The following is a 23,201-nucleotide window of genomic DNA, read 5'->3' on the forward strand; positions in this document are numbered from 1 at the left end:
AGGAATCTCAGGGTCCTTTTGATTTTCATTTTCCTTATGACTAAGGATGTTGAACAGTTCTTTAAGTGCTTCTTAGCCTTTTGAGATTCCTTAGTTGATAATTATTTTGTTTAGCTCTGTACCCCATTTTGATAGGGTTATTTGGTTCTCTTAACTTCTTGAGTTCTTTTTATATTTAGGATACCATCCCTCTCTCAGATGGAGGTTTGGTAAAGATCTTTTCCCAATCCATGGGTTGTTGTTTTGTCCTATTGACAGTGTCCGTTGCCTTACAGAAGCTTTTCAGTTTTCTGAGGTTTGTCAATTTTTGACCTTAGAACATGAGCCATTGGCATTCTGTCCAGAAAAATTTCCCTTGTTAATCCTATTAGCATCCTATGCTAATGTGATTGAGCTTCTTTCCTACATTCTATTCTATTAGATTCAGCACATCTGGTTTTATGTGGAGGTCTTTGATCCACTTGGACTTTATCTTTGTACAACGAGCTAAGAATGGGTCAATTTGTATTCTTGTACATGCTGAACTGCAGTTAATCCAGCACCATTTGTTGAAAATGCTCTTTGGCCCCAGTGGATGGTTTTGTCTTCTTTGTCAAAGATCAGTTAACCATAGGTGTGTGCATACATTTCTACATCTTCAAAAAGTCACCTTTCACAATAGTTACAAAGAATATCAAATATCTTCGTGCGACTCTAATCAAGTAAGTGAAAAATTCAAGATGACAAGAACTTCAAATCTTTGAAGAATAAAATTGAAGATGGAACGATCTCCCATGCTCATAGATCAGCAGGATTAACATTGTAAAAATCGCCATTTTACCAAAAGCAATACACAGATTCAGTGTAATCCCCATCAAAATTCCAGCTCAATTCTCCACAGAGAGAGAAAGAGTGGTTCTTAAAAATTCAGTTGGAATAACAAAAAACCCAGGATCAAAAAAAACCATTCTCAACAATAAAAGAACTTCTGGGGTAATCACCATCCCTGCCATCAATCTATAATACAGAGCCATAGAGATAAAAAACCACTTAGTATTGGTACAGAGACAGACACATAATCAATGGCTAGATATAGTTTTAAAAACATAAGCTTATATTTACTTTGAAAATGGCTGTAGTGATATACTAAAAGAAGTTTAATTTATTTATGTTCATATTGAATATAAATATATTTATACTACATTAAATATATAGATTAAATAAGATGAAATTATGTTAATTAAATTATATTGGTATCTATTACTTAATTAGATAAAAGGCTATGCCACCCAGTTGTACTGTCAGTCAGTAGTTACATCGTTCTCTGATATTTTCTTAGGAACAATTAACATTCACAATCATTAAGTAATGAGTAAAGCACATGAGTTTGGTCATAAGAACAGTCCTCACTCAAGCAATGTAGAGTCCTAACCTAAGTCCTGCTCCCAAAGAAGTAGTAACTATGGCTCAGGATTAGCATCAACTACAAGAATATCATCAACTCTTGCATAAATTTATAACCAGCTTCTTGTCATTTTATTTTGAATCTTGTTAGAATAAATAACAGAAATACTTACAAATTTCTCTTTCCCTTTCTTGGGAAAAACTCCTGGTTTTTCCTCTGTTCCTACCCATCTTCTCTCTGCCAAATAATAGAGAATAGCACAAAACATTATAGATATCCCAGATTCACAGACAGTTCACTTGGATTTTATATGACCTATTGTGATTGTTAAGCTTTTTTGTCCTGTGTTCATTTTTAAGCTATTGCAGATGCTGGACTAACAGTGGGATACAGTCTGGGTTTTGCAGGAGGAATACGAAATTCAAAGTTTCCTGTGAACGAAGTTATGAAAGCAGTGTAAGTCATACTATTTACTATTCTATTTAGTTTATGTTGTATAGAGCACTTGTTGAATAATACATAGAAAATGTATTAAACTGTGGGTAAAGTGTACGTTTATGTAAACAAAAGTAAAATTATACTGTGCATTTGTATTTTTACTGTTTGAAATATAATCAATATGGTGACTTAAAAGTTCATTAGCTTTTTATGTTTTGTTGTAAAAAACATGCAATACACATTCAATACATTACAATGGTAACTATGTGCATTATACATAGAAGTTTTCATCCTTGTTATTATTTAATTAAAAGACTATTTCATACAATATATTCCTCATTGCATCAAAATTCTCCCAGCTACCTCCATAACTACATGATGTTATATACCTAGGCACAATATGTTTTCTATAGCAGATTGTTATTACATGTAACTACAACATTTCACAGTGGGTCTCACGGCTAGATTTAGCCAATACAAAATGAACTCAATGATTTTTTTGATTAACGTTTTTTCCATTATGTTTTGTTTTATCATTTATTTCTTTGTCTTACTGGTCTTTTGCTTGTTTGTTTTGATTTTCATTTCTGTGTGAGTATTGTTTTCACTTTCATTCTGTTTTCTGAATAAATGAAAGAAAATGGCATTACATCATGTCTCCCATGGAAAGATGCCATTGTACTACTATAGAAGTTTAGACATAAATACATGTATGAAATGAATTCAAATAGATTCATCAAATAATTGGGGAGGCAATGACCTAGTTAGATGTCTTGTGCCCAGGAATAAATTAAATGCAGTATATTTCCATGTGGGCTTTGAAAAGGACTCCAGTGGTAGACTCTCCCTCCTATATTTCTTCCTTTACCTGTGCATTTGTATTCTTCCCTCTTTATCCCTCCCATTCTAGTTTCATTCTTACATGTCGGTAACATTGTGTTGTATTTCTCCTTCCTTTGGAGATTGTGTTCTTGCTGGCACCTTAGTTTGCACCTAACTTCTGGGGTTATTCATACTGTAGAACACAGAATTAATGAATATGAATGAACAAGTATTACAGTAGAACATTGGTATTCATCAAATAGTAGTATAATTGGATTGATGTAGATTGACATTCAACTTCCTGACAGAATCTTCACTCTAATTATCTACTTTCTCTCCCCCCTCTCCTCCCTCCCTCCCTCCCTCCCTCCTTTCTTTCTTTCTTTCTTTCTTTCTTTCTTTCTTTCTTTCTTTCTTTCTTTCTTTCTTTCTTTCTTTCTTTCTTTCTTTCTTTCTTTCTTTCTTTCTTTCTTATTTTAATTTATTTACATTTCAAGTGTTATCTCCTTACTGGTTCCCCCTCTCCCAGAAACCCCCTCACCTCTCCCTCCCTCCTCCCCCTGCTTCTATGAAAGTGTTCCTCTACCTACCCACCTACCCACTCCTACCTCCCTGCCCTCAATTCCCCTACATTGGGGCATCTATCAAACCTTCTTAGGACCAAGGACTGTCTCTGGGATGAATCCCCAGGTGGGACAGTCTCTGGATGGACTTTTCTTCAGTCTCGGCTCTGCACTTTCTCTCCATATTTGCCTCTGTGCATATATTATTTCCCTTTCTAGGAAGGACTGAAGCATCTGCATTTTGGTTTTCCTCCTATTTGAGCTTCATGTGGTCTGTGAATTGTATCTTGCATATTCAGAAAATTTGGGATAATATTCACGTATCAGTGAGCACATACCATGTGTGTTCTTTTATGATTGGTTTACCTCACTCAGGATGATATTTTCTAGTTCCATCCATTTGCCTAAGAATTTCATGTATTCATTGTTTTTTAATAGCAGAATAGTATTCCATTGTGTAAATGTACCACATTTTCTGTAGCCATTCCTCTGTTGAGGGACATCTGGGTTCTTTCCAGTTTCTTGCTATTATAAATAAGGCTATTATGAACTTAGTGGAGCATTTGTCCTTATTGCATGTTGGAGCATCTTCTGCGTATATGCCCAGAAAGGGTATAGCTGAGTCCTCAGGTAGTATTATGTCCAATTTCCTGAGAAACGCTCAAACTGATTTTCAGAGTGGTTATACCAGTTTACAAATCTCACCATCAATGGAGAAGTATTCCTCTTTCTCCACATCCTCAACAGTATCTGCTGTCCTCTGAGCTTTTGTTCTTAGCCATTCTGACTGGTGTGAGGTGGAATCTCAGGGTTGTATTGATTTGCATTTTCCTGATGACTATGTATGTTGAAAATTTCTTTAGGTGCTTCTCAACCCTTCAAGTTTCTTCAGTGGAGAATTCTCTGTTTAGCTCTGTTTCCCATTTTTTAATAGGGTTATTTGGTTCTTTGAAGTCTAACTTCTTGAGTTCATGGATTATATTGGATATTAGCCCTCTATCAGATGTAGGATTGGTAAAGATCTTTTCCCAGTCTATTGTCTACTCTTGTATAGTTTTGACAGGGTCCTTTCCCTTACAGAAACTTCGCAATTTTATGAGGTCCCATTTGTCGATTTTTGATCTTAGAGCATAAGCTATTGGTGTTCTATTCAGGAACTTTTCCCCTGTGCCCATGTCCTCAATAGTCTTCCGCAGTTTCTTTTCCATTAGTTTCAGTGTGTCAAGTTTTATGTGGAGGTCCTTGATCCACTTGGAGTTGAGCTTAGTACAAGGAGATAAGAATGGATCGATTCACATTCTTCTGCATGCTGACCTCCAATTGAACCAGCACCATTTGTTGAAAAGACTATCTTTTTTCCACTGGATGCTTTCAGCTCCTTTGTCGAAGATCAAGTGACCATAGGTGTGTTGGTTCATTTCTGGGTCTTCAATCCTATTCCATTGATTCGCTTTCCTGACATTGTACCAATACCATGCAGTTTTTATCACTATTGCTCTGCAGCAAAGTTTGAGGTATGGGATACTGAATCCCCCTGAAGTTCTTTTACTGTTGAGAATAGTTTTAGCTATCCTGGGTTTTTTGTTATTCCAGAGGAATTTGAGCATTTCTCTTTCTAGCTCTATGAAGAACTGGGTTGGGATTTTTATGGAGATAGCATTGAATCTGTAGATTGCCTTTGGCAAGATGGCCATTTTAACTATATTAATCCTGCCAATCCATGAGCATGGAAGATTTTTCCATTTTCTGATATCTTCTTCGATTTCCTTCTTCAGAGATCTGAAGTTCTTGTCATATAGTTCTTTCACTTGTTTGGTTAGAGTCACCCCAAGATACTTTATGCTATTTGTGGCTATTGTGAAGGGTGTCATTTCCCTAATTTCTTTCTCAGTCTCCTTATCCTTTGAGTATATAAAGGCGACTGGTTTGCTTGAGTTGATTTTGTAGCCAGCCACTTTGCTGAAGTTGTTTATCAGCTGTAGGAGTTCTCTAGTAGAGTTTTTGGGTCACTTAAGTATACTATCATATGATCTGCAAATAGTGATAGTTTGACTTCTTCTTTTCCAATTTGTATCCCTTTGACCTCCTTATGTTGTCTAATTGCTCTAGTTAGGACTTCAAGAACTATATTGAAAAGATATGGAGAGAGGGGGCAGCCTTGTCTAGTCCCTGATTTTAGTGGGATGGCTTCAAGTTTTTCTCCATTTAGTTTGATGTTGGCTACCGGTTTGCTGTATATTGCTTTTACTATGTTTAGATATGGGCCCTGAATTCCTGTCCTTTCCAAGACTTTTAGCATGAAAGGATGCTGAATTTTGTCAAATGCCTTTTCAGCATCTAATGAAATGATCATGTGGTCTTTTTTTTTTCTTTGAGTTTGTATATGTAGTGGATTGCATTGATGGATTTCCTTATATTGAACCATCCCTGCATCCCTGGGATGAAGCCTACTTGATCCTGGTGGATTATCATTTGATGTGTTCTTGGATTCGGTGGGCAAGAATTTTATTGAGTGTTTTTGCATCGATATTCATAAGGGAAATTGGCCTGAAATTCTCTTTCTTAGTTGGATCTTTGTGTGGTTTTGGTATCAGCGTAATAGTGGCTTCGTAGAAGGAGTTGGGTAGTGTTCCTTCTGTTTCTATTTGGTGGAATAGTTTGAAGAGTATTGGTATTAAGTCTTCTTTGAAGGTCTGATAGAATTCTGCACTGAAACCATCTGGTATCGTGCTTTTTTTGGTCGGAAGGCTATCTATGACCCCTTCTATTTCTTTAGAGGTTATGGGTCTGTTTAGATGATCTATTTGATCCTGGTTTAATTTTGGTATTTGATATCTGTCTAAGAAATTGTCCATTTCCTCCAGATTCTCTAGTTGTGTTGAGTATAGGCTTTTTTAGTAGGATCTGATGATTATTTGAGTTTCCTCAGTTTCTGTTGTAATATCTCCCTTTTCATTTCTAATTTTGTTAATTTGGATACTTTCTTTGTGCCCTTTGTTTAGTCTGGCTAAGGGTTTATCTTTCTTGTTGATTTTTCTGAAGAGCCAGCTCCTGGTTTTGTTGATTCTTTGTATGGTTCTCTTGGTTTCTACTTGATTGATTCCAGCTCTGAGTTTTATGATCTCCTGTCTTCTCCCTCTCCTGGGTGAATTAGCTTCTTTTTGTTCCAGGGCTTTCAGTTGTTCCATTAATTTTCTAGTGTATGCTCTCTTGAATTTCTTTTTGGAAGCACTCAAAGCTATGAATTTTCCTCTTAGCACTGCTTTCATGGTGTTCCATAGATTTGTGTATGTTGTGCCTTCAATTTCATTAAATTCTAAAAAATCTTTGATTTCGTTCTTTATTTCTTCCTTTACCAAGGTATCATTGAGTAGAGTATTGTTCAGTTTCCATGTATATGTGGACTTTCTGTTGTTTTTATTGTTATTAAATACCACTTTTACTCCATAGTGATCTGATAGGAGGCATGGGATTATTTCAGTCTTCTTATATTTGTTGAGGTCTGTCTTGTGACCAAGTATATGATCAATTTTGGAGAAGGTACCATGAGGTGCTGAGAAAAAGGTATATTCTTTTGCTTTGGGATGAAAGGTTCTATATATATATCTGTTAAATCCAATTAGTCCAAAGCACTGGATCCTGTTTACACATCCAGTTTGTTAGTCTATGTCTGTTTATTGGGGAATTGAGTACATTAATGCTAAAAGATATTAAGGAATAGTGATTGTTGGTTTCTCTTTTTTTGATGTTATTTTTATGTTTGTGTGACTATCTTGGTTTGGGTTTGTTGAAAGATTATTTTCTTGCTTTTCCTAGGGTGTAGTTTCCCTCCTTGTGTTGGTGTTTTCCATCTGTTATCCTTTGTAGGGATGGATTTGTGGAAAGATTTTCTGTAAATTTAGTTTTGTCATGGAATATTTTGGTTTCCTCCATCTATGGTAATTGAGAGTTTTCCTGGGAATAGTAATCTGGGCTGGCATTTATGTTCTCTTAGGGTATGTATGACATCTGCCCAGGATCTTCTAGCTTTCATAGTCTCTGGTGAAATGTCTGGTGTAAGTCTGATAGGTCTGCCTTTATATATTACTTGACCTTTCCCTCTTTCTGCTTCTAATACTTTCCTTTGTTTAGTATATTTGGTGTTTTGACTATTATGTGTTGGGAGAAATTTCTTTTCTGGACCAGTCTATTTGAAGTTCTCTTTGCTTCTTGTATGTTTATGTACATTTCTTTCTTTAGGTTTGGGAAATTTTCTTTTATAATTTTGTTCAAGCTATTTACTGGCTCTTAAAGTTGGGAATCTTTGATCTCTTCTATACCTTTTATTCTTAGGTTTGATCTTCTCATTGTGTCTTGGATTTCCTGTATGTTTTGGGTTAGGAGTTTTTTGCATTTTGCATTTTCTTTGACTGTTTTGTCAATGTTTTCTATAGTATCTTCTGCCCCTGAGATTCTCTTTTCCATCTCTTGTATCCTGTTGGTAATGCTCGCATCTATAATTCCTGATCTCTTTCCTAGGTTTCCTATCTTCAGTGGTATCTCCCTTTGTGATTTTTTTATTGTTTCAATTTTCATTTTTAGAACCTGGGTGGTTTTGTTCAATTCATTCACCTGTTTGTATTTTCCTGTAATTATTTAAGTGACTTTTATCTTTCTTCTTGGAGGGCTTCTACCTGTTTACCTGTGTTCTCTTGTATTTTCTTAAGGGAGTTATTTATGTCCTTTTAAAGTCCTCTATCAGCATCATGAGAAGTAATTTTTAAATCAGAGTCTTGTTTTTCTGCTGTGTTAGGGTATCCAGGGCTAGTTCTGGTGGGAGAACTGGCTTTTGATGCTGCCAAGTAGCCTTGGTTTCTGTTGCTTATGTTCTTGCTCCTGAGTTTAGCCATCTGGTTATCTCTGATGTTAGCTGATCTTGCTGTCTCTGACTGTGGCCTGTTTCTCCTTCTTTTTTATTAGTACTCCTGGGAGACCAGTTCTTTCCAGGAAGAATTTGGGTATGAAAACTTGTCGTTCAGGGTTCCTATTACCTGATGGCTCTCAGAGGGTCCCGATTGGGCCAGAAATTTGAACAAAAGTGGTGGTCTTACATGTACTTGTAGGTGTGTCAGCTCTCCTGGGAGATCAGCTTTTTTCCTGGTACTATTTGGGTATGGAGACCTGTGGCAGAGGATCAGCTCCTAGGGCAGATGAAACCAGAGGCTCCTGTCCCAGGCTGCTCTTTGGTTCCTTTGTCCTGAGGATTCTGGGTGGGTCCCTCTAACAGAGGTGGTGGTTTTACCAGCACTCACAGTCTTGTTGGCACTCCCGGGAGGGTAGCACTCTCCTTGAGCTATTTTGGTATAGAGCTCTGTGGTAGAGAATCAATCAGCTCCTGGCACAGATGGAAACTACAAAATTTCCATAATGATTGTATTATTGTACACTCTAGTCAGCATGTGATGTCATTTGATTTATTGATCTTGATAGTTGTGACTGGTATGAGAAGAAATCTCAAAGTAGAGCTAATTTGCATTTCCTTGATGTATAAATTTGTTGAGGATTTCTTTTAAGAAATGCTTTGAATTTCAACCCTTTGTATTTTATCTTTTGAGACTGCTGAGTTCTGCACACCACTTTAAATTGGGTTATTTTTTGATATTCAGTGTTTTAGTTCCTTATATACTCTAGCTACTAACATTTTTTGGACACAAACTTGCTTTTTAATTCTTCTTTTGGCTGCAGCTTTGCTTGAATTATGTATTCTTTGCTTTGCATTATTTTCAGCATTATGAGATCCCATTAATTAATTCTTGGTATTAGTGCCTTTGCTATTGGAGTCCTGTCAGAAAGATCTCTCTTCTACACTACCCAATTCCTTCTACGAAGCCACAATTACGCTGATACCAAAGCCACACAAAGATCCAACAAAGAAAGAGAACTTCAGACCAATTTCCCTTATGAACATCGATGCAAAAATACTCAACAAAATTCTTGCCAACCGAATCCAAGAACACATCAAAACGATCATCCACCATGATCAAGTAGGCTTTATCCCGGGAATGCAGGGTTGGTTCAATATACGGAAATCCATCAATACAATCCACTACATAAACAAACTCAAAGAACAAAATCATATGGTCATTTCATTGGATGCTGAAAAAGCATTTGACAAAATTCAGCATCCTTTCATGCTTAAAGTCTTGGAGAGAACAGGAATTCAAGGCCCATACCTAAACATAGTAAAAGCAATATACAGCAAACCGGTAGCCAGCATCAAACTAAACGGAGAGAAACTTGAAGCAATCCCACTGAAATCAGGGACCAGACAAGGCTGCCCCCTTTCTCCTTATCTTTTCAATATTGTACTTGAGGTACTAGCTCGGGCAATTTGACAACATAAGGAGGTCAAAGGGATACAAATTGGAAAGGAGGAAGTCAAACTATCATTATTTGCAGACGACATGATCGTCTACCTAAGTGACCCAAAGAACTCCACTAGAGAGCTCCTACAGCTGATAAACAACTTCAGCAAAGTGGCAGGTTACAAAATCAACTCAAGCAAATCAGTGGCCTTCCTATACTCAAAGGATAAGCAGGCTGAGAAAGAAATTAGGGAAATGACCCCCTTCACAATAGCCACAAACAGTATAAAGTATCTTGGGGTGACTCTTACCAAACATGCGAAAGATCTGTATGGCAAGAACTTCAAGACTCTGAAGAAGGAAATGGAAGAAGACCTCAAAAAATGGAAAAACCTCCCATGCTCATGGATCGGTAGAATCAATATAGTTAAAATGGCCATTTTGCCTAAAGCACTATACAGATTCAATGCAATACCCATCAAAATCCCAACTCAATTCTTCACAGAGTTAGAAAGAGCAATTATCAAATTCATCTGGAACAACAAAAAACCCAGGATAGCTAAAACTATTCTCAGCAACAAAAGAAAATCTGGGGGAATCAGTATCCCTGACCTCAAGCAATACTACAGAGCAATAGTGTTAAAAACTGCATGGTATTGGTACAGTGACAGGCAGGAGGATCAATGGAACAGGATTGAAGATCCAGAAATGAACCCACACACCTATGGCCACTTGATCCTCGACAAAGAGGCTGAAAACATCCAATGGAAAAAAGATAGCCTTTTCAACAAATGGTGCTGGTTCAACTGGAGGTCAGCATGCAGAAGAATGCGAATTGATCCATCCTTGTCTCCTTGTACTAAGCTCAAATCCAAATGGATCAAGGACCTCCACATAAAGCCAGACACTCTGAAGCTAATAGAAAAGAAACTGGGGAAGACCCTTGAGGACATCGGTACAGGGAGAAAGTTTCTGAACAGAACACCAATAGCGTATGCTCTAAGAGCAAGAATTGACAAATGGGACCTCATAAGGTTACAGAGTTTCTGTAAGGCAAAGGACACCGTCAAGAGGACAGATCGGCAACCAACAAATTGGGAAAAGATCTTCACCAATCCTACATCAGATAGAGGGCTAATATCCAATATATATAAAGAACTCAAGAAATTAGACTCCAGAAAACCGAACAACCCTATTAAAAAATGGGGTATAGAGTTAAACAAAGAATTCTCACCTGAAGAACTTCGGATGGCGGAGAAGCATCTTAAAAAATGCTCCACTTCATTAGTCATTAGGGAAATGCAAATCAAAACAACCCTAAGATTTCATCTTACACCAGTCAGAATGGCTAAGATTAAAAATTCAGGAGACAGCAGGTGTTGGAGAGGGTGCGGAGAAAGAGGAACACTCCTCCACTGCTGGTGGGGTTGCAAATTGGTACAACCACTCTGGAAAGCAGTCTGGCGGTTCCTCCGAAAACTGGGCACCTCACTTCCAGAAGATCCTGCTATACCACTCCTGGGCATATACCCAGAGGATTCCCCACCATGTAATAAGGATACATGCTCTACTATGTTCATAGCAGCCCTATTTATAATTGCCAGATGCTGGAAAGAACCCAGGTATCCCTCAACAGAAGAGTGGATACAAAAAATGTGGTATATCTACACAATGGAGTACTATTCAGCCATTAGAAACAATGAATTCATGAAATTCTTAGGCAAATGGATGGAGCTAGAGAACATCATACTAAGTGAGGTAACCCAGACTCAAAAGGTGAATCATGGTATGCACTCACTAATAAGTGGTTATTAACCTAGAAAACTGGAATACCCAAAACATAATCCACACATCAAATGAGATACAAGAAGAAAGCAGGAGTGGTCCCTGGTTCTGGAAAGACTCAGTGAAACAGTATTTGGCAAAACCAGAACGGGGAACTGGGAAGGGGTGGGAGGGAGGACAGGGGAAGAGAAGGGGGCTTACGGGACTTTCGGGGAGTGGGGGGGGGCTAGAAAAGGGGAAATCATTTGAAATGTAAATAAATTATATCAAATAAAAAAAAAGACAAAAAAAAAACAAAAAAAAAAACAAAAAGATCTCTCTTCTATTTCTCACATTTTTGTCTCTGAAGACCTGGTTTTATGTGAAGGCCAGTAATCGACTTGGAGTTGAGTTTTATACAGAGAGATACTTATGGATCTATTCAAATTATTATACTTGCAGCGATGTACTTTTACCACTACTATTTTTGAAGATAATCTTTTCTTCAGTGTTTATTTTTTGGCTTATTAGTAAAAAAAAATCAGTGTCCATATATGTAGAATTATGTCTGGGTTTTCAGGCCGATTTCATTGATCAATGTGTCTGTTTTTGTGCTAATATCTTGCTGTTTTTACTATGTTAGATTCATATGAAACTAGAATTCAGAGATGGTGATACTTTCATCAATTTATTCACCATTCTGGATTGTTTTGTGTGTATGTGTGTGTGATCATATGAAGCTAAGTTTGTTTCTATTTGCAAAGAATGGTGTTGGAAATTTGATGAATTTTGTCATATTTGCACTTTCACAGGCAATTGTTTTTGTGTGCACACACACACAACATGTTTTAAAAAGAAAGTATTGATATATGATTTTATGCTTCTATAAAAGGGAACATAGAGATGCAAAACAAAAATTTATCCTGATATGTAAATTACACCAAGTGAAATTAAAGCATCAATAGCATAATAGAAGATAGAGTTCATGAGCTCATAGTAGGCACTTTGAAAATACACTGTTGAAAAATAATAAAAAGATGAAGTGGAATAATTAGATATTTTGGAATGAATCAAAAGATCAAATATTGAGATTGCTGGAATTCAAGTGTGACTTAAATATGTCAAAGATACCAAAAGATTTTCCAAAGAAATAAAAATGTCTAAAATCAAAATTATATAACTATTCTGACACAATAACATCAAATGTCATCTAATAGGTTACATTTAGCCAAGTCTATGGAAATCATACTATAGTCTAGCTCTCAGAGATAAAAGGGATATTAAATATTCCAAAGGGAATAAAAGAAAATAAATAATATATGAGCCCAGTTTTAAGTATTAATCCATTTCTCAGCAGAAAATGTAAACACTATGACAAGGTTTTAAATTTTACATTTTATTTTTTTTAGATTAGAGCATGTTTTTATCATTTCCTTGTTCTTTTCCTCCCTCTATACCCTCCATATCCTTTTTCTCACTCCCTTTCTAATTCATGGTTCTTTTTTCTCAATACTTGATGTTACCTATAAATTCTTAAATGCTTTTGTAGCACTGATGGAAAATAATGTAGATTATTTTAAATTGTTTAGAAGAAAAGGAAATCTATCCTAAAATTAATAATAAAGTAATTTACTAAAACTGAGATTAGTAAGCAAAAACTTTAAATGTAAAACTCATAGTTAAAAGTAATTTTACAAATGTGGAACAACATAATATATCATATCATATATCATATCATATACCATATGCATCATGCATTTACCTCTCCTCTGTAGAAGAAATGTTATAATGTAAAGCAATAAAGTTAATTACTATCTTAAATTTAGTCAATGCACAAATATCTTAACTGTAACATCAATTAAAAATGCTGCATAACAAGTTTGATGATGCACTGTCACTTTTTGAAAATGAAAAATCAGTGAAAAGACAAACGATATCCTGAGAAGGTGGAGGAAGTGCAGGAGGTGAGAGAAGAACCCGTATACCCAGTGTGATGGACGACGTCCCTGCTGGTGCCTCTGCCCTGGAGTCTCTTCATCCAGCTTTTCTCTGCAGGATTCAAATTTGCAGATTTCAGATTAGGAACTTGGTTCATTTTAACTGAATTTTAGAGTGAGAAAGATCTCCTTTCATCTTGTGCATAGGCACATCTACTTTCCCCAGAACCAGTTTTTAAAGAAGCTATCTTTTCTCCAGCATGTAATTTCTCCCTTTATTCATAATCTTCAGTGTAGCTTTAGTTTTATTCTATCTCTATTCCATGGTCTCTATTCCATGTGCTTATGTCTGTGCAAACACCATGCTGTATCTGGCAACATGAATCTGTAGTGAAATTTAAAATCCAGTATCGAGATTTCTCTAGCATTGTGTTTCATCAGACTCTTTGACTGTTTGGGGGTTTGTGTCTCCATTTGGATATTAAGATATTTCTAATTCTGTAAATAATGTCTTTGGAATTTGCTAATTATTTAATTGTGTCTTTAGAAAAGTTTCAGTAATATGTCTGTTTTCAATAAAAGAAATTCTGGGGGTAATCACCATCCCTGACCTCAAGCTTTACTATAGAATAATAGTGATAAAAATTGCAGGGTATTGGTACAGAGACAGACATGCTGATCAATGGAATAGAACTGAAGACCCAGAAATAAAACCACACACTTATGAACACTTGATCTTTGACAAAGAATCCAAAAATATACAATGGGAAAAAGAAAGCACTTTTAATAAATTGTGCTTGTCTCACGAACAGTCTGTAAATAGAAAAATTAAAATAGATCCATATTTGTCACTTTGCTTAAAGCTCAATCAAGCCCAAGTGGATCAATGACCTCAACATGCAAATCAAAATGTCCTAGAGATTCCACCTTATATCAATCAGAATGGCTAAGATAAAAGTATGTGGAGAAAGAGGAAAAATTCTCCATTGTTGATGGGATTGCAAACTGGTAAAACCACACTGGAAATCAATCTGTAGGTTCCTCTGAAAATTGGAAATAGATGAAGAGCCAGCTGTACTCCTGGATATATATACAAAAGTTGCCCCACCATGCCACAGGGGCACATGTTCTACTATATTCATGGCAGCCTTATTTGTGATAACCAAAAGCTGGAAACAACACAGATGTCCCACAACGGAAAAATGGATACAGAAAATGTGGTTCATTTAAACAATAGAATACTACTCAGCTATTAAGAGCTATTTTGCAGACAAATGTATGGAACTAGAAAATATCTTTCTGAGTGAGGTAACTCAGACCCAAAAGGATAATAAGCATGCTAGGTACTCACTAATATGTGGATACTAGCCAAAAAAATTACAGGATGCAATCTATAGAATACAATCCAAAGAATTCAAGAATGCTAACAAGAAAAAGGGCCAAAGCAAGGATGCCTCAGTCCCACTTAGGAAGGAGAAGAAAGCAATCACAGCAGGGCAGGGAGGGAGGGAGGGAGGGGAAAGTGAAGAAGGGACACAGGGAAGGAAGGAGGGACCTGGTTGGGAAAGACAACAGGGAGGGGAAGAGAGGAACATGTTCAGGTATTGAGCAGGGTGGTAAACAGGACTGGATCCCTGAAGGCCAGCAGAAAGAAATGGAAATAGATAACCTAGGAAGGTAGGATGTTGGGGTATACTCTAGAATGTACCAGAGACCTGGGAGGTGAGAGACAATCAAGACTCAAAGGGAAGGCCCTTAGATGAAATACCTTACAGCGGGGAGAGGGGATGTGCAGAATCCACATCTAGTAAAAAGACATGGCATCAAGTGGAGGGATGGGTTGCCATACTGCTCTCAAAAACTATTACCCAGAATTCTTCCTGTATGAAAGAACTGCAGGAATAAAAATAGAGAAGAGCCTGAGGAAAAGGAGGTCCAGCAACAGGCTCAAATTGAGATCCAGCTCAAGGGGAGGCCCCAAGGCCTGACACTATTACTGATGCTATGGTGTGCTTACAAACAGGGACCTATCATGACTGCCCAGTGAAAGGCCCACCAAGTAGAAAGAGTCAGATGCAGATATTTACTCTCAACCAATGCACAGAATCTGGTGACCCCTGTGTTTGAATTAGCGAAAAGCTCAAACAAGCTTAGAGTACAGTAACCCTAAAGGAAGATCAGCTCTCTCAACTATCCTGGACTGCTATGATCTATCACTGATCTCATACAGCTGCTGATATGAGGCCCTACCCCAAACACATGCATCAGAGGACTGCTGGGTCTGGGTTAAGTAAGAGAAGATGCTCCTAACTCTCAAAAGAGTGGGGCCCCAGAGAGTGGGGAGGTCTGGTAGGGTAGGATCTGGGATGGGGACATCCCCCCTGGAGACAGTGTGGGGGAGGAGGTGTGGGCACAGTCAGAGTGAGAACCAGGAGGAGGATAAAGTCTGGAGTATAAAAATGATTAAAAAATTAAAGTTCTTTTTCACAATATTAATTTTTGTAACTCATGAACATGGAGAACATTCCATCTTTTATTATTTTGCTTTATTTCTTCTCTAATTATTGATAGTTTTCCTAGTGTTCTATGTTCTGGACCTACTGAGGGTGGTGGAAAAAGTCCACTTTTACTTTCATAAGTTATTCCCTAGGTTCTTTTTTGGTTTGGTTCACCTGTTAATGTGTGTGTTTTCTGATATTTTTCTTAGTATGCTCATTATTGGTTCTAGGAATGTCATTAATCGCCAATGTTCTATCCTACTACTATTCCAAAAGTATGTATAATGATAATTTCTCAAGACATCACAGTGAGTCTTCAAAGTATGTTATATATAGGATCTTATCATCTTTAAATAAATTAGTTTCCCTTCTTCCTATGTATAGTTTTTCTATTTCTTTTCCTCATCCAACTACTTGGGTGAAGACAGAAGAGCTGTCTTGAGTAAGTGTGCACACAGTCGATACTTTCCATTCTTAACTGCTGTGGAAAGGTTTTCAGATTGCCCTTGTTTAGAATAATCATTCGTGGAAGGATGGATTATGACCTATATAATTCTTGAGTGTACTTGACTCTCTGATACTTTCTTTGATGAAGAGCAGTTGAATTTTAACAATACCATTTTATTAAATTACTCATTTAAATTCCAAACATTGTCCCCTTCCTGGTCCCAGCTCCCAGAGTTCCTATGTCCCCATCTCCCATCCCTTTGACTCTGAGAGGGTGCACCCCACACACCTCCAGAGCTTCATACCCTCCCCAGCGCCTCCCTTTCCTGGGGCCTCACTTTTCTACAGGATTAGGCACAATCTCTCCCACTGAGGCCAGAAAGGCATTGCTCTGCTACATATTTGCCTTGGCCAGGGAAGAGAGAATGTATGTCCTTTGATTGGCACCTTAGTCTCTAGGAATTCCAATTGGTCCTACTTAGTTGACACTGCTGATGTTGATCTAACACTTTTTATAACCATTGACATGATCACGTGCCTTTTTCTAAAATTTTGTCTGATATATTTAGGCACTTACTACAAATTATTGGCAACAAAGAAATTTCTATTTAAATGCTCTCATAGTTACAGTTTTTCTTTTATATCTCATGATATATTTTTATTTGGGTATTAAAACCTCATTTTTTAAAAATATTTGGAATGTTTTGGACAGTTTAACCCTCGTCCATAAAAATACCCGACCACATACACACAAAAACACGTTGAAGCTGAAGAGATGGGTGAGCAGTAATGAACACTTGTTCTTTCAGAGGACCTTTGTTTCCCAGGACTCACATGGTGGCTCACAACCATCTGTAACCACAAGTCCAGAGAGTGTGTGACAGCGTCTTCTGAACTCTGCATATGGTGCACTACATACATGTAGGCAAAACACTCATATACATCAAATAAATAAAACAAGATTATAAGATTGTAATAATTATTTAAAATAAACCAGTGTTCTTTCCTGGTAAATCCAGCATTCTCATAATGACTAACACATTTAGATTTCAACTACACTTATGTGCAAAGTTGAGAAACACTATTAGCTTTCCATGAAAGAAAGAGGCATGTCGTGTTGTTTTCTCTAGCCTTTTTAATGCTGTTCAAAGAAGGTTTACTATATGGTTTATTCAATATGTATCAGAAAACTAGTATATGGGGCTTTCAAACAGATTGCTGAGTGTTGCATAGTGGAATCACATATTTTTAGTTTTCAAACTGCTTATCTGTACAATGAGGAAAATACTCTGATTTCAAAATATAGCTGGTACATATGATCATCCTGTCAATTTTTTTGCTTAGATTTGATAGTTAAAAGATTTGCATTTAGTTGAAGCCCCAGTTCTTTCGGTGCACAATTACACATAGGATGTGTCACATGTAATATGTTATTAAAACATATAATAGTAATAAAAATGCAAAACTTGTGGATATTACAAGCAACAAGGAAACAGTGACAATGGTGATCTATATATTCTCAAGGGTTTTGGGGATAAAGGTGAGGCTGTTCAGATTAGAGGTACATTGAAGTCTTTCAAAAGGAGAGGTAGGGTATTCTTAATTACAGAGCTCTTGCTAGTATGCAGAAAGCCCTGGGTTCAATCCAAAAAACCACAATAAATAAACAACAATAATCAGATAATAACAAGAAAGAAATGTGTAGCTCCAGTGGATGCTACATATTAAATTATAACAATCAGATATTGGAAACGAAGATTGGGACCATATATGATTGTGGGTAGATAACTATATATTCCTGAATAACACCCTCAAATGAAGAGGAGTTGAATTGGTGGTGAATAGCACTGTGAACATTTCCACATTTTATGAAAGAATACTTATAAACTTAAATACTTCACGTATTGTAGTAAGAGAATTCCTCCAGAACAAGTTGATGTAGAAGTGAGTATCTTTCCTACAATAACTGTTCAGTGACGATTTTAGTTTATAATAAAGATATATTAATTTGTATTTTATGTGTAGGGGTGGTTTTGCAGCATATATATGTCTGCATAATGTGTGTGATGTGATGGAGTGTTCAAATCTTTGAAACCTACAAATGACTGTTAGCCACCATGTAGTTACAGAAAACCAAACACTGTTCCCTACAAGCACATCCAGTGGACATAATCTCTGCTGGGATTCTTTCTGTCTCCCAGCTAAGATTGTCCATGTATGTGGATCTTAAAAATAATATGAGTAATGGAGCATTCACTGACCACTGTAGATCTTTTCTCAAAATGATTAAAACAAACAAAAACCTCTTGGTAATTTTGAAAATTATTCTATTGGGCTCAGCATTAATTATAGAGAAGAGATACTATTGTTATCTCTTAGATATTCTGTGAGACAGAAACTTAGCAAACTTCAGTACAGGGTCATTCATATCACTTCCCTACTTTGCCACCTACTAAGCTTTATGAAGAGCTAAAGAAACGTTAAGGAGAATGCAAATGAGTCCTATAGGAAACTGGAAATACTGCAGACATAGCACATGCACTTAGCACAAGTGGCCTGAAGGACGGGATTGCAGCTGTCCTGTGACCTCAAGTGTCAGATGCCATAAACAAGAAAAGTATGTAATGCAAAGAGCAAGGCTTCTTGCTAAAAGGGTCCTGGTGTGAGAGTAAAGTAGCCAGACAAAGAAACAAGTCTTGGTTTCCAGAGGCACAGATTGAAGGAGGCATGGGGTTAAATAGGAATAAGCAGGTCCATCTGCTACCTGAGTCATGCCACTGATTATGGAAGTGGGGAAGCAAGGCTCTGATGGGAGGAAAAACCAAACAATAACAGTGAATGCTGACAACTGGCTTTTGTCAGCAAAGCCCCCAAATTAATAGTGACAAAGTAAGAGTGAATGCAAATTAACAGAAAATTCTACCAACAGATTATGATTTTTTTTTATAAAAGCTCCTAACTGAAATTTTCTATTTTTCTCTGTACAAGTGGACATGTTCAGAAGTTTCGAATATTGCAGCGTGGTTGGTTGAGATCTTTTAGTTTTGTTGCTGTATTTGCATTTTGTACAAGTTTACCCATGTTATGTTTTCCATCTACTTTACCTGGTGAGTATAAAAGAAATTTTATAGTCACAATACCTTTTTACCCTCTGCTCCCATTCTTTTTTTTTAATATTTTTATTTTCTATATTCTTTGTTTACATTCCCCTTTCCCGGATCCCCCCTCCTCATATGTCCCATAAACCTTCTTCTCTCCATCCCTTCTCCAATCACCTCCCTCCTTTTTCTCTGTCCTTATATTCCCTTCCCATGCTAGATCAATCCTTTCCAGGATCAGGACCCTCTCCATACTTCTTCATGGGAGTCATTTGTTATGCAATTTGTGCCTTGGCTATTCAGGGCTTCTGGGCTAATTAATATCCACTTATCAGAGACTGCATTCCTTGTGTATTCTTTTGTGATTGGGTTACCTCACTTAGGATGATATTTTCCATATCAAACCATTTGCCTAAAAATTTTGTGAATTCATTGTTTCTAATTGCTGAGTAGTATTCCATTGTGTAAATATACCACATTTTCTGTATCCATTCCTCTTTTGAGGGGCATCTGGGTTCTTTCCAGCTTCTGGCTATTATAAATAAGGTTGCTATGAACATAATGGAGCATGTGTCTTTACTGCATGCCGGGGAATCCTTTGGGTATATGCCCAGGAGAGGTATAGCAGGGTCCTCTGGAAGTCTCATGTCCAGTTTTCTGAGGACCCTCCAGACTGATTTCCACAATGGTTGTACCATCTTACAGCCCCACCAGCAGTGGAGGAGTGTTCCTCTTTCTCGACATCCTCACCAACACCTGCTGTCTCCTGAGTTTTTGACCTTAGCCATTCTGACTGGTGTAAGGTGAAATCTCAGGGTTGTTTTGATCTGCATTTCCCTAATGACTAATGATGTTGAGCACTTTTTAAGGTGTCTCTCGGCCATCCGAATTTCTTCAGGTGAAAATTCTTTGTTAAGATCTGTACCCCATTTTTTAATATGGTTATTTGGTTCCCTGGGGTCTAACTTCTTGAGTTCTTTGTATATATTGGATATTAGCCCTCTATCAGATGTGGGGTTGGTGAATATCCTTTCCCAAATTGATGGTTGCTGTTTTGTCCTTTTAACAGTGTCCTTTGCCTTACATAAACTTTGTAATTTTATGAGGTCCCATTTGTCAATTCTTGATCTTAAAGCATAAGTTATTGGTGATCTGTTCAGGAACTTTTCCCCTGTACCCATGTCCTCAAGGTTCTTCCCCAGTTTCTTTTCTATTAGTTTCAGTGTGTCTGGTTTTACATGGAGGTCCTTGATCCACTTGGAGTGAAGTTTAGTACATGGAGATAAGAATGGATCAATTCGCATTCTTCTGCATGCTGACCTCCAATTTGTTGAAAAGGCTATCTTTTTTTCACTGGATGTTTTTTGGCTCTGCTCCCATTCTTAAAGCACAGATAAACTCATTTCAAAATGAATTTGCTTTCCTCCTGGTATTGCTCTGTGACAAAGGAATATTATCATTGTTTTGTTGTTAATTTTTATCAAATTAATCAGGATCACATTCAAATATATTTATGAGCTATGTTTTATTCATATATATTTGTGATGCTCATTATTTCTTTTTAGTAATCCCATATTATTTAAAGTGCATAGGTGCTTTTAAATATGAAAGTATACTATCATGTATTTAGCCAATTTTTAAAAGATTTTCTATTCTAACATTACTTATTAAATGAATTTCTCTTTCTCTGCTTTGCTCTCTCTCCATATATGTATATAATTCTCCATATATATACATCTATATGTGTATATATGTATATATGTATACATATATATGTGTATATATACATATACACATACACATACACATACACATACACATACACATACACATACACATACACATACACATACACATACACATACACATACATATACATATACATATACATATATTCATTAGAATGACTTACAAGTTCTAGTGCAGCTAATCCAGTAAAAGTCTATGAAAGGATGGTCAGTAGTTCCTCAGTCTTGAGTCTAGATGCCTCAGCTGATTTTCAATACATACTGAAATTGCAAAGAAGTAGGATTTAATGCCAGTGAAGGAATGGAGTTGCTAGTGATGAAGGGAAGAGCAAGCAGGGAAAAAGGAAGAGTGATTAGGGCAAAGTCTGAACTTTCAGGTCAGTTCTTAATGAAATAAACAAAAATGAAGGATGAAAGTACAATATACAATATACAATATACACAAACATGTGGGAAACAGCTGAAACAGTTCAGTAAAGGACATCTCATCACTAACAGAGCCTATGTTAGTACTCTTTTTTTTTTTTTTTTTTTTTTTTTTTTTTTTTTTTTTTTTTTTTTTTTGGACATGGATTCACTGTGAAGCCCTGGTTGTATTTGAACTCACTCTATAGATAATTCTGTTCGGGGGAAAGTTTATGAACAGATCACCAACAGCATATGCTCTAAGATCAAGAATTGACAAATGGGACCTCATAAAATTACAAAGTTTCTGTAAGGCAAAGGACATCATCAAAAGGACAAATTGGCAACCAACAAATTGGGAAAAGATCTTCACCAACCCTACATCAGATAGAGGGCTAATATCCAATATATACAAAGAACTCAAGAAGTTAGACCCCAGAAAACCAAATAACCCTATTAAAAAATGGGGTACAGAGTTAAACAAAGAATTCTCACCTGAAGAACTTTGGATGGCGGAGAAACATCTTAAAAAATGCTCAACTTCACTAGTCATCAGGGAAATGCAAATCAAAACAACCCTGAGATTTCACCTTACACCAGTCAGAATGGCTAAGATTAAAAATTCAGGAGACAGCAGGTGTTGCCAAGGATGTGGAGAAAGAAGAACACTCCTCTACTGCTGGTGGGGTTGCAAATTGGTACAACCACTCTGGAAATCAGTCTGGCGGTTCCTCCGAAAACTGGGCACCCACTTCTGGAAGATCCTGCTATACCACTCCTGGGCATATACCCAGAGAATTCCCTAGCATGTAATAAGGATATATGCTCCACTATGTTCATAGCAGCCCTATCTATAATTGCCAGAAGCTGGAAAGAACCCAGGTATCCCTCAACAGAAGAATGGATGCAAAAAATATGGTATATATACACAATGGAGTACTATTCAATCATTAGAAACAATGAATTAATGAAATTCTTAGGCAAATGGATGGAGCTGGAGAACATCATACTAAGTGAGGTAATCCAGTCTCAAAAGATCAATCATGGCATGCACTCACTAATAAGTGGATATTAACCTAGAAAACTGGAATACCCAAAACATAATCCACACATCAAATGAGGTACAAGAAGAAAGGAGGAGTGGCCCCTTGTTCTGGAAAGACTCAGTGTAGTAGTACAGGGCAAAACCAGAACAGGCAAGTGGGAAGGGGTAGCTAGGAGAACAAGGGGAGGGAAGGGGGCTTATGGAACTTTCGGGGAGTGGGGGGCCCGAAAAGTGGAAATCATTTGAAATGTAAGTAAAAATATATCGAATAAAAAAAATGGGAAAAATCATTCTGTTCATGAAATCAATGATTCATGTGTCTCTCCCTTCCAATTGCAGTGATTTAAGCTGTGTGCCACTAACATCTGGCAAAATAATCAGGTTTTTTGGAGACAATACATCTTTGTTTATTACTTGTTTTAGGTAACAAAATATTAATGACAAAAGGGAATTTCTTCTCCAGATGGAGAATATGCATTATAAGAAGATGCTGTATGTGTTCTGTCTCCTATAATCAGTGTTTTTAAAATAAATAGGCAATGAATATTTGAAGAACATTATGGAAATGCAAATTTAACCTACATTAAAGTTCCATTTCAATGTGTTCAGAAGAACTGTCCTCAAGATTATTAATGCTTATGAAAACATGGGGAAAGAAAAACCTTTACTCATTGCTTGTGGCAATATAAACGTTTGTGCTACCCAGGG

At 36.8% G+C, this 23,201-nt stretch overlaps 1 protein-coding gene across 1 annotated transcript in view; it reads left to right on the top strand.

Annotated features, from left to right (window-relative positions):
• Window positions 1-23,201, top strand: part of LOC127692776 (solute carrier organic anion transporter family member 6C1-like) — a 109,721-nt gene that overhangs the window by 18,733 nt on the left and 67,787 nt on the right. Inside the window, exons 2-3 of the mRNA XM_052193373.1 lie at window positions 1,744-1,840; window positions 19,186-19,304. Of these exons, the coding sequence (XP_052049333.1) occupies window positions 1,744-1,840; window positions 19,186-19,304 (216 nt within the window). The remainder of the gene's footprint in view (window positions 1-1,743; window positions 1,841-19,185; window positions 19,305-23,201) is intronic.

This window comes from Apodemus sylvaticus, chromosome 9 (assembly GCF_947179515.1).
Source record: "Apodemus sylvaticus chromosome 9, mApoSyl1.1, whole genome shotgun sequence".
NCBI lineage: Eukaryota > Metazoa > Chordata > Mammalia > Rodentia > Muridae > Apodemus > Apodemus sylvaticus.